At 41.4% G+C, this 12,227-nt stretch overlaps 1 protein-coding gene across 7 annotated transcripts in view; it reads right to left on the bottom strand.

Annotated features, from left to right (window-relative positions):
• Positions 1-9,553, bottom strand: part of KCNC2 (potassium voltage-gated channel subfamily C member 2) — a 252,994-nt gene extending 243,441 nt beyond the window's left edge. For 3 of the 7 annotated variants that reach the window (XM_012557912.2, XM_012557914.2, XM_023738906.1), the window contains exon 1: positions 7,066-7,798. In XM_012557912.2, coding sequence (XP_012413366.1) covers positions 7,066-7,749 — 684 coding nt within the window. In that variant the 5' untranslated portion in view covers positions 7,750-7,798. Of the gene's footprint in view, positions 1-7,065; positions 7,799-9,089; positions 9,332-9,477 lie in introns of those variants that run through there. The other 4 variants (XM_004384630.3, XM_012557913.2, XM_023738907.1 and 1 more) reach the window with 4 other exon arrangements.
• Between the last annotated feature and the right edge of the window lie 2,674 nt (positions 9,554-12,227).

The raw sequence follows: 12,227 nt of genomic DNA, 5'->3' as shown, positions 1-12,227 counted from the left end.
TCCATAGACTAGGCTATGAAAGAGATTAGAACTCAAATATTTGACACTATTTTGTAAACACTTAAATGTGTTAGGCATATTTGTAAATCCTCAAGTGAATGAGTCTTTCCCTTCTGTGTAAGATATAGGACGGGAAAAGGATGGTGTCTTTGACAAGATACTTTCCAAATGGAAATAAAACTGAGATTGTCTAATCAGTTACCCTTGTGGGTGGATGGATATACGCCTGCACTGAATCTTAGGCTTAGGAAATGACAGAGCCGATCATCTTTATGGGTTTCATGGCAGAGTCACAGCAAAATGACTTCCTGAGATCAATATGTGGTTGAGAGAAAGCTGTTTTCAATGGAAACAGGAAGCCAGGAGCTAACCTGTTACTATGGTAACCAGAGCAGCAGCTACCCAACAGCTGTAGGAAAAAAAAGAGCAGAAAGTTATAAATGCCAAAAAAAAAAAAAAAATCAATCCTGTTTTACCTTATTAGTGTGATGTCCTTAGAGTACAACCAAAATGGGTACAAACATGTTGTTCCTGGCCTCCAGGATCTTTAGCAATAATTATCCTTGTTTTTACTTCAAACCTCAAAATGTTAGAGCTGGAAAGTTTGGATACTATCTAGCCCATTGTGCCATTTCCTCCCCCCACCCCCCGGAATAAGGTAAAGGGAATGAAGACTCAGGAAGATTAAGTAAATTCTCCAAGGTCACACAAGCAGTAGTAGTGAAATCAGATTAAGGTCACAAGTCTCATAGTTTCCAATTCAGCCTTTTTTCTGATTCTGTTTCCATATATGTACTCCTATTCTCCTCTCCTCCAAACACCCACATTCTACTCATTTTCTGTGAAAATATTGACTACACATTATTAAAATTAATTACCGCCTTTCAACCTATAAGGAAAGCAAAAAGCAGTGCTATTCTGTCATAAAAGAGTATCTTGACAGCTTTTCTGAAAAGAGAACTGAATTAAGTTTATATAACATATTGAAGTTTCTTTATTTAGACTACTTTGCCACTCTATTTTTCCTCCTGGAGATCTGTGATTATCTTTACCAGTCCTTTAGTACCCTGTACTATTTCATTTAGACATATGCTTAAAGGTTGCCATAATAAAAAAGGGTATATGACTCAGAGGTTCAAAAAATACAAGAGCTAAAAGTCACATTTACTTTATTTGTAGTAGTAAAAATAAATGGTAATGATATATATGAGAAAGACTAATTTCCATTTTTATATAAACCTACACATTTTTATATAAACCTATACATTTCCTCGTTTTCAGTTACTTTAAAAATCAGTTTCTGACTTAAAAGAAACACTTCATTGTCTCTCATGTAAATTTGTCAACTCAAGTCTACAAATAAGCTCTTAGCAAAATATTACCAAAAAAGTCATACCTAATCTGCCCAACTCTACCCACCTTGGGCATGCCTAAAGTCCAGCAATGAATCAGATCACTGTTTGATCAAATATACTACTCAAAATACTACTGATTACTGAAGTTAACTGATTCCCTTAATGATGTATTGAAACTCTCTGATCCAATGTGCAGAATGTAAGCATGAAATTACACGTATTTATAAACTGAACAAGTAGTCTAGAAAGGGTAAAAATACTCTTACGTGCTTGTAAGGCAACTGCAAACACACCAGACTATTACAGCAGACTCTTCAAAGGTCTGAAGCTGGGCTTTGCATTGTCATTTAGTTGGCTATGACTTCCGATTAATATGTAGGAGATGAAGACACTCGGCCACCCCTCAAATAATTTTACCTAATTCTCCAATCATATTGTAAGGACAGAGCCTACAAACACTTTGAAAACAGAAAAAAATAAGATTAAAAGAACCAAACACTTCATAATCAAATACAGACTAATGATACCTTAAACCCAATATCTTCCTGCATATGTCAAGCAATACTTCCATAAAAGATTTTGAGGAAAATTTATTTCAATATATCTGAGGTTTTGTTTGTTGTTTTCATTGATGTTGCATTCTTTAAAATTTAATAGACACTGCCTTTATTTAGGAAATGTTTTATTATAAAGAGTGGTGAACTTATTGAGTGACTATATCCTCTCCTTGCATTACCAGTATCTTGTACAGTTTCTGGTCTTTAAACCAAAAGGAAAACCATTGCTATTCAGTCGATTCCGACTCATAATGACCCTATAGGACAGAGTAGAACTGTCCCATAGGGTTTCCAAGGCTGTAATCTTTACCAAAGCTCACTGCCACAGCTTCCTCCTATGGAGCATCTGGTGGGTTCAAACCTCCAAACTTTTGGTTAGCAGCCAAGCACTTAACCACTGCACTACCAGAGCTCCTCTTTCTGGTTTATAGAATTGTGTAATCAATATTCACTGAATAAAGGAAATGAATCTTCTAAAAATTTCAATAATTGATTATAATATTTTATGAATAAGTTATAACCAGGTGCCATCGAGTCCATTCTGACTCATGGAGACCCTGTGTGTTTCCCAGTAGAATTGCACTCCATAGTGTTTTAAACGGCTGTGATCTTTCAGAAGTAGATCTCCAGGCCTTTCTTCTGAGGAATCTCTGGGTGGATTCAAACTACCAACCTTTCTGTTAGTAGCCGAGCAATGAACTATTTGCACCACAGCAGGAACTCCATGAACAAGCTATATTGGCCAGTCATTCTTTTAACTGAAGCAATGCTTAGGAAACAAGATTTAATGTATTTTCTTTCTTCAATTTTAATATAACATACACCTCAACTTGTCCTCACTGTATTATATCTTCTTTAAAAGTTACACATAATGTCATCAAATACTTATTTAGATTATTTGTTTTCTTTCATGGTTTGGAGAGGAATAAAATGTAGTCCTTAAAAAAATAACTTAAAATTTGCAAAGTGGAGTCCAATTCTAGACATTCAAATTTAAATTTTAAGGTATATTTTAGTAATGCTGTGGAACTAAAACAATCTGAAATGCTAATAAAGTGAATGCTTTTAGGTTAAGAAATGATGGATTTGCTAATACCCATATATGATTCAGAATGATCTGCACAATTATGGTATACTCGATAAAGATTTTAAAACACGTATCTAGACCCACAGCAGAAAGACAGCACATTAAGTGTGGTTTTTGTTTTTTTTTTCATTTCCAAAATGCTCTTTGAAAGTAAAAAAAAACAAAGTCTATCAGGTACTCAAAGATATACATAAGTCACCAAGGAAGAGACATGCTCTAAGACAGAACTGAATTCAATTAACCTCCCCTGCCCAAAGCAAAATGAAAAGAAGAGGAAGATAAACTTATAGCTACTCTCAGCTTTTTAATATTGGAAAACAATTTTTTATGTATATTTTGATTCTATTACTTTAACTTTAGACTATTTTTCTAAAAAACTTCTCAAAGAAGTTTTATCAAAATTTCTTCCTGCTGCCTTCCACTTACTTATGATATAGTATCTTCAGAGGAAAGCACATACAAACTTCATTTGCTTCTAAAACTGAAATATTAAATTGGAAATATACAATGCATAACATTTTACAAACACATCTATGCATCCCTACTTTTTACTGTTTGCAAATACCACTCAATGGCGTCAACGGAGTAATCTCTTCTTTTCTCTCCTGATCTCGTTTTTGCCACAACAGGTTTCCATGACAACTTATATTTGAATTTTTATAAATATCTATTTTTAAATACTAACCTTAAGCATATCAATTCCTAAGTCATAAGTAGAAAATATAAATTTATTTATCAAATTAATTAGGACAATTTAGAACTCTCAAATGCTCATATATGTATTTACATTACAAATTAAAAGCAATAAAGGGGAGGTGGGATATGCCAACCTAAGACAAAAAGGCAGGCTGCAAAATTCAATTGAGCATCCAGTTTCTATCACTTCTGTTTCAGTCTGTCACTTTGGATCATGAAAGCTAGAAACAACACACATATATAACTGAGTCAATTTCTGCAGTATTGGAAAAGGGTAAAGAAAAATATGAAACAAGATAATAACAAACTGAAAAAGGAATTTAGACAGCTACAATTATTCACATCCATCAATAAAATATGGACTAATATAAAAAAGTAAGAATGTTTATAAAAGTTTAAATACTTAACTTCTATTAAGAATAAGACTTATGGCAGTAAGACCACAGCTGAAGCAAACCACTTGAAAATTGATTTATGTCTCCTAGAATCATATCCATGCAAAATAAAATTTCATCCTTTGGCCTTCCAATATATTTCTGTTTATCAGACTAGGCAGATAGCATTAAATCAGGCTATCATCTGAAGTAATAGTGTTAATGTAAAAATATTAAATCACATTTAAATAGAATGGTGATTTATGGTTATCCTTTCTTAGGTAATTCCCAGTAATTTGAAAAGGGATTCGCCTGAAGACAAGTCCCACTTATGATAGCTTACCTGAAAGAGAGCAAAACATTAAATACTGACTGGTCAATAAGAAAGGAAAGTTCAAACAGGGTTGCTTAAGAAGTTAATCCAAGACCTATAGTTTTATCCTAATGTTGGCTGGTGCAGGGTAACAATTCTACCAGCCAAAGTGATGGAATACATATATATTTTTAAAAACTCATAGATGACCTTTTGAAGTTAGAATTCTAGTGAATGTCTTAAGCTGCATTAAATCTCAAGAGCAACACACATCTGCAGAGATTTCACAAGCCAGTCAGTTATAAACAGTGATTCTGATGGAAAAGGACTAGGGAGGAGGTCATGAGACCTCAGGAATAATTTGGCTCTGCTATTAACTTGCTGTATGACCTTGGCCATCACAGAGCATCTGCAGTCTTCAGTTTCCTCAGCTACAAAATCAGAGGTCTTGACTAGGTAACCTCAAAGAAATTTCCCAGAGCTATGATTCTTAGCTGATTCTGCTTCTAGTGGCTCTTTGACCTTGTATAAATCCTAATCTGTGTCCTCACATAAGATGGGTGCAGGTCAAATCCTCAATGTTATTACAATAAAATCTAAGAAAGATTTAAAAAAAAAACTAGTTTCAAGTCAATGGTCTACACTTTTGATCAATAATCAATAGAAGGAAATTCCATAGCAATGCTAAAACTTGATCACCTCCTTAAAGTTTTTTCTTTATAATCTGGCCTAAAAATAAAATATATTTTGTTATCATGAGAAAAGATAATAAAGCATTCTGCCTTTTATATAGCACACAATTGGGGGCAGGGAGAGGGGAGAGAATCACATGATGAGCCTGAAAAACAAACTCAGATTATCTTTTAGGCCACTAAGTGGAATGAGCACCATGGCACTCAGGTGGAATCCAAAAAATACAGACATAATAGTCATGAGCTTATGATTTAATTTAAATAAATATGCACTTGTTTTTGTTTTCTTAATGACAACTCTTGTTGAGTTTATAGAACGGTTTTCAAAGAAAGATTTCAGAGTTGAAGTTATTAATTATATATTCAAATATGTGAATATGAGCATGCTACAATATATGTATGCACTTAAATACCAAATCCAAGAAAATAGTAATGCTTTAAGTTGTCATTTTTACATTCTATTTCAAACGGAAAACAAAGCCTTTCCTTAGATTTCCAAAGTGGAATCAGAAGCACATCTTCTGAGCACCTGGTTCTCAGCAGCATTGGAAACACATTAGTAGACAGCCTCACCATATCTCAGATGCAGAGACTTCTGATGTGCAGAAAAAGACAGTAACGAAGATGGAACCAAAGTGAAGCTGGAAGAATTCCCATTACACCCAGGGAGTGTCTGTTCTGGACGTCAGTAACAAACCAGACACAGGCAGTTGCAAAGATTTAACTAAGTACTGTACGCCCTCTCCTCACTTACCAACAGGTTAGGTTCCGAAGACCAGGCGGTTATTTGAAATGGGCGTTATGCAAAAATGGTGTGTCCATTCCTTCCGTTTCAAATAGTTACACAGGTTCATACTGTCAGTGGGGCAGCAGCTTCCCAGTAACTCAATAGGTGAGCACTATATGTCCCATTGGTCATGTTAATACACAAAATGATTTTTTACTATTGTTTCGTAAATGCAAAAGGTCGGATAACGAGATAGTCAATGTGAGGAAAAGGTGTAATCCTTTCTCACATACCATTAAAAACCATTCACATACTGTATAATTTTCAGTAACTTATGTTTCTTTTATTTCCTTTAAACTGGAAGTACCACTATTAGTTACTTTTATTCTCCCTTCTTGGGATTTTGAAGAATTAATTGGAAGTTAAAGAACTAAATTTAAGCCATCACTTAAGCTAGAACCCCCCCTTCCCCCCACACACACACACACAAAAATTAAGGCTGGGGTCACAGTCTGAAGAGTAAAATAAAGTTTGCTACAATTGAAAGCACTCAAATTTAGAGAATTAACTAAACTAGGATCACCAAAGTGACTAATTCATGCTCAGCCTATACAGAACATAGACAAAGCCAAGGAGAAAGGCACCGGACTCCAAAATTCAGTGTACAAGTGAGCTCCCTCGTCAACTCAAGACAGGCCCAGACAGCATTCAGGAGATTCTAGTCAAAAAATGAACCCCTCGCCCGCCTCACCTTACACTCATACATATATTCCATTTCCCCCTTCATCTGTCCTCAGAATAGATCCCTAATTGGAGCCATTGTTCTGGGTGAGTCAGATTGAAGGAGTGTCAAGCCTCACTGAAAATGTCAAGTCAAGTCGGAATGACCAGGAGGTCCAAGGAGACAGCCAAGCTAAAGGAAATTTGGAATAAAAGAGTGAAGAAAAACTCAGGAGGAAGTATGATACCAGTTTTAGGACAAAATCCCAGACAGACTGGCACAAAGAAGTTGAAGTTTGCCGGCTAGGTCCCATTTGCTGAAGTATAACGTAGTTTGAGTTTCAGGAAGGGGAGATGGGGTGCTATGGGGCCCAGGATTCCCGGGTTTACCCTGCACCAGATGTGCTTCTAACCTCACTGGGGAGCCCCGCTCTCTTCTCCCCCTCTCTCCCATCCCATAGGCCCATAGTGGGAATGGACAGCAAGTTGGAAAGGGAGTTGGCAGAAGTTAGAGCAGCAGGGAAGGGGTCAATTTTGGCCTTACCCTGGCGGCTCTGGACGAGTAGGGGTCCTCAAAGAGGGCCCACATGCGGGGCTGCAACCTCCTCCAGCGGCCAGCGGCGCCGTCTGGCGCCCCGAGCCCCGCTGCATCTTCTATGCCCAGCCTCTTGGCCGCCAGGTCCTCGTCGTCCCCGGGATCGCCACCGATGAGATCGGGGGTCTCGAAGATGTCGAGCGCCTCCTCGGCGTCGCGGTGCTGCCGATAGGTCATCCAGCAGCAGGGCTCCACGTCGGTCTCGTCTATGCCCCAGAAGGCCAGCTCCTCCTCGAAGAGTGGCCCGCACACGTCTGCTGGACAGTGCAGCTTGCCGGTGCGATAGTAGTTGAGCACGTAAGCGAAGACGCCCGGGTGCCGGTCGAAGAAGAACTCGCGGCCGCCGACCGGGTGGTCACCGCCGCTGCCGCGGGGGCTGCAGTTGCCGGCACCGCCCTCGAAGCAGCCTCCGGGTCCTGGGGGCAGCGGGGGCGCCCGCGGCTGCGGAGAGAGCGGCGGGGGCGACGGCTGTGGCTTGTCGCCCGCCGCTGTGAGGCAGTCACCCTGGGGCTCCGAGGCAGCAAGCAAGGCCAGGCGCGTCCCGGGCAGCGTCCTGAGGGTGCTGCGGTAAGTTTCGTGCCGGGTGCCCCCGACATTGAGGATCACCCTCTCGTTGCTCTCGATCTTGCCCATCTCTGTGGCTCAGACATGACTGGAGGGAGATGAACACAACGCCAAGTTAAAGATCTGGGTGGTCGGAGCCGCCCCACGACCTCCCACCGCCAGCCCAAGAGCCCTGAGATGCAGAGCTGGCAGATGGGCAAGGGGAGAACAACCCTCCCAGGAGGAGTCAGCGTCCAGCCCTGTCCCCGCCTTTTGCATCACACCTTTCCCAGGTTTCCAGAGAACTAAGGAGATAGCAATCCACGTCGTTCTTGACCTTCCCTGACACCTTTTTCTCTGCCTAGCACCCTCCTCTCTCGGCTGTGTTCTCCTCGCCTTCATCTTCTGCTCACCCTCCCTCGTCCACCCAAGCCTAATCTGCTCCCAGCCCCAAACTCCCTCTCTTCCCGTCTCTTCTCCTCCTCAAACTCTCTCTCCCCCTCCCCTAGTCCCTCTCTCCCCTTCCCAAATCCCCCCTCCTCTCGAATCCTCCTCTCTTCTGCCCCAGTTCCCTTCTTTCCCTCTCCCTAGCCTCTCTCTTCCATTCTCCTAGCCCCCCCCCGTCTCCCCCACAAATCCCCTCTCTCCCTCCTAAGATCTGTCTTGCCCTCCCTTGTCCCCTTCTCTCCCTCTCGCCGAGTCCCTCTCTTCCACCCTCCTAGCCCCAGTCTCTCCTCCTCCCCTGGCTGGGAGTTCTCTTCGCTAAGGCAACTTGGCGGTGCTGGGTTGGAGCCCCCCGGATTCGGCGGAGAGCCCCGATTGCCCGCGTACCCTCCGTCAACCCTGGACCGCCCGCTCCTTCCTAGCGCTCGGGGAGTGCCCTTTGCGCGACCTGTTCTCGGTTCACCTCTACTCTCCCTCACGAACCAGGCAACCAGACTGAACACAGAAGGGAAAGCAGAAAATTTCCCTGCTGTTGCTTTTCACCACGGAGACCTCTGACTAATTTCCTGATCCAATTTCCTTTTCACATTGTTGTTGTTGTTAGTATTCTCTTATTACTACTACTTAGGCAAGGAAACCACTAACTAAGATCCATCTTTGAGAATAAAAGTGATCAATGCATCTCACCCATCCCCCCTCCCTTCCCAAGAAAAACAAACGTCTTGGGGGTGGAGGGTAGGGGATTTGCTTTCCAGGAGGGACGAGGCCCAGCGAGAAGCCGCCAGAGGCACACCCCCTGGGTCCCCGAGCTAGAAGTCCTGGCTGACAGCGTCCGGGTCCCCAGCCTCCCAGCCACCTCTCCCCAGGGCTTCACCTCTACATTGCCATTGCGGAACGGCGTTGGGGTGGGGGTGGGGGGACGCCTGCCTGCAGGGTCAGCCTTCCCTTCCCGGGAAACCATCGCACATCCTCCCACCTCCAGATACCTTAACGAGACCGAGAGAAAAGCGGCTCTGCTTCGGTTTCCGAGTGGACGAGATGCCCGGGGCAGCCCGACTGACTCCCGACACCCAGCTGAGCCTCCCTTATCCGACGAGAAACTACTTGTTGGCGTTTTCCGGGTTCGGGTGGTTGGACCGCTTGTCTGGGCGCTGGGGTCGGGGAGACAGCCCCTGCCGTGCTCCCCGCCTTCATTCTGCGAGCTGCTGGCTCGCCCGGCGCCAGCCTCCGCGGCCAGAGTCACCATCACGCAGGGCTGGGCAAACCATGGGGCTCGGGGCGGGTCCAGCCGGCGCTCCCCAAACCCTCCGGGAGCGGGCGGAAGGGCTGGCGGTGGCGGGGATAGGAGGCTGGTCGAAGGTCAGGAGAGCTCACCCACTGGAAGGTGAAGTCTGTCTGCCCTGATTTCGCCCTGCAGGTTTTGGCTCTCTCCCAAAGCACCACTCGCCGTCAGCCACTCGCCGCCATCCGAAGCACAGAGCTCTGAAAAGAGTAGGTGGGTGGGTCTGGGGAAGCTATGTTGTACCCACCAGGTTCATATATTTTCTTCCGTGAAGCTCTGCCCCCACCCTCTCTGGAGCTACTATCTGCTTTATTTACACCCCACTCTCCACATGTCTTTCTCTTCTTGCTGTCCTATCCCTCCTAACAAGTGAGAGAGCAGGTTAAGACCAATTGTATTTTTTTCTTAATGACAGTTGAAGGGAAAGAGAGGTCTGTCTACAGGTGACAAGTGAATCTTGGTACTTGCGTCTTACCCATGGCTCTGGTTTGCTCTTTTCAGTCAAATGTAGGTCCCTAGCCACCAACCACATCATGATTATATAAAGCAAAACAGTTTTAAAGTTTATTCCAGGAACATAATGCTCTAGCAGTAAATATTCAGGGTTTTTTGTTGGTTTTTTGTCAGAGCTAAAGAGATAAACTACAGATACCCAAGTACCAAGGCAATTCTGTAATAAGCCAATTTCACCCTTTCTCAAGTTTTTATTGGGTCTCACCGCCAAATTGTGTGTGTGTGTGCGTCCATGTGTATGTTTCTGAAAGAAAGAAAAAAAGAAAGGAAGGAAGGATGAGTGGCCATATTCCACAGGAATAGGTTGTTAAGACTGAAGTTCACGGAATTGGAAAACATCAACTTTAGGTGGTCTTTGTAGGAGGATATGTCTTGGAAAAACATATTGATATTATGCTTGGAAAAGAGCAAGAGTGATGAGTTGTAGCAATAAAGAGGACTGCAAAGTGGGTTTAAATATGAAGTTCACTAAATAAATGATGTATCTGTTATGACATATTAGTAAATAATTAAGCAAAATGAAGAAGAAGAAAGTGTTTGGAAAGTCACTGAGGTCTAGGAAAGAAAGAAGAGAAAATATGGTATGTATACATTTACAAGACTGACCATAAGACAATATACGTGGAATGATAACTTAAGTAACAACTGTGCACACCCAGCTTTGTGAAAATATAAATTTGATCTACTAAGATCCCTCAAAAATGTAAGGCTTAAGTACTGAGAGGATGGTTTTAGTTTTGCACGATCATCAATTACTGGCACATTTCTAAAAGCAACAGTGATAGTAAATTTCAATTGCCAGAAAATTACAAAGTAAAAATATAGTCATATTCTAGCATACATTCTCATATTGTCTACATGGCTTCTTATATTGCCTAATGATATAAATTTAAAGAAATACAAAAGCTACACTGTTTACTTTAAAATAAATTAATAACAATAGTTATGAAGCAGCAGAAGCATTTATAATAATAGATTACATTTACTGAGATCTTACTATTTCCAAGACACCGTACATAAATTATCCCTTTTAATTTAAATGAAGGAAACATTTACTTTAAATTACAAGACTCTAGAAAGATAACTCATAAAGATTTCAAGAATCAATAATGAAAGCCATTAGTTTCATCTTACTGAATTTGTATTGTGAGGGATCTATAGAAAAACCAAGAGGAAGGGTCATGGGGATGATGCAAAGGACTCAAGAGAAAAATGAAGAAAAAAAAAATCTAATGAATCTATTTGGGTCTAAGGTTATATAAGCTAACTAGAAATAATTGCATTAATAGGAGAATCATCTTTTAGAAGAACTAAAAATTTTCTTGTGGTTCCTAAAGGATTAGATGTGAAACTGGAGAACATGTTAGGTAAGTTTGAAAATAAGAAAGTGGGGAAATAAAAGGATAAGATGTGATACACAAAGAAATGAATGAGATAGTCTCTTTTATTTTCTTTCTGGTCAATACAAGTGGGAAAGATTCTAAGACAAATATCCAGGCTTCATTATGTAAGACAGAAGAGAACAGAAAACTCCTCCTGCCAACCAACTCCACTGATCCTGTTGTAAAAGACAGATAAAAGTAAAAAGAAAGCAAAGCTTTGAAAGATGGCAATGGAAAACTGAGTGGGAAGAAGAAACAGTTGTGGTTTCCTTTGTTGGTCTGTGTGGAGCAAGGATTTAAAAGACAGTATGGACATTACCCCTAGCAGAGATGCAGCTGAAATGCTGCTCCCTTTATATCCTTAAAATCAGCATCATAGAAGGCTGCAGAAACTAAGCAGTACATCACCACCAAAAATGTGCATTGATCTCTTGAAGCCACATTGTGACTATCAGAATGACATACTTGTAAAAGTTTAACATTTGAACAAATTACTCTTTTATAACGCAGTATAAGGATTTTAAAAACACTACTCACCCTCTACAAGTAATATATTTATAAACAAGATTCCTCTGCAGTAAATTTAATAAAACAGCCACAATTTCTCACGCCACCCTAAAGGCATGTCCCCTTTACAATGTGACTTTGCAGCTTTCACCCATCATGTCTATTTCTCTATCCCTTCAATCTGTGCTGGCCTTGTAACTTGTTTTGGCCAGGAGAAGGGAGTGTAAGTGAGGTTGTGCCAGTTCCAAGCCTAGGTTTCAAGAGGTCTTGCATGCTTCTGCTCTCCATTTCTTGGAACTCTACCCTGGTGCTTTGAGAACAAGCCTTAGTTAGTCTGCTTGATGCTTCCTAAACATCCAAAACTTTTCATTCCTGCTCCCAGCTCATAGCCAGCCAATCCCCCCAAACAGAACTGCCTTACATCTGCACAGAACTGCCCT

The sequence above is a fragment of the Trichechus manatus genome, unplaced genomic scaffold, assembly GCF_000243295.1.
Source record: "Trichechus manatus latirostris isolate Lorelei unplaced genomic scaffold, TriManLat1.0 scaffold00125, whole genome shotgun sequence".
Lineage (NCBI taxonomy): Eukaryota > Metazoa > Chordata > Mammalia > Sirenia > Trichechidae > Trichechus > Trichechus manatus.
This window is presented reverse-complemented; position numbering and strand designations above follow the sequence as displayed.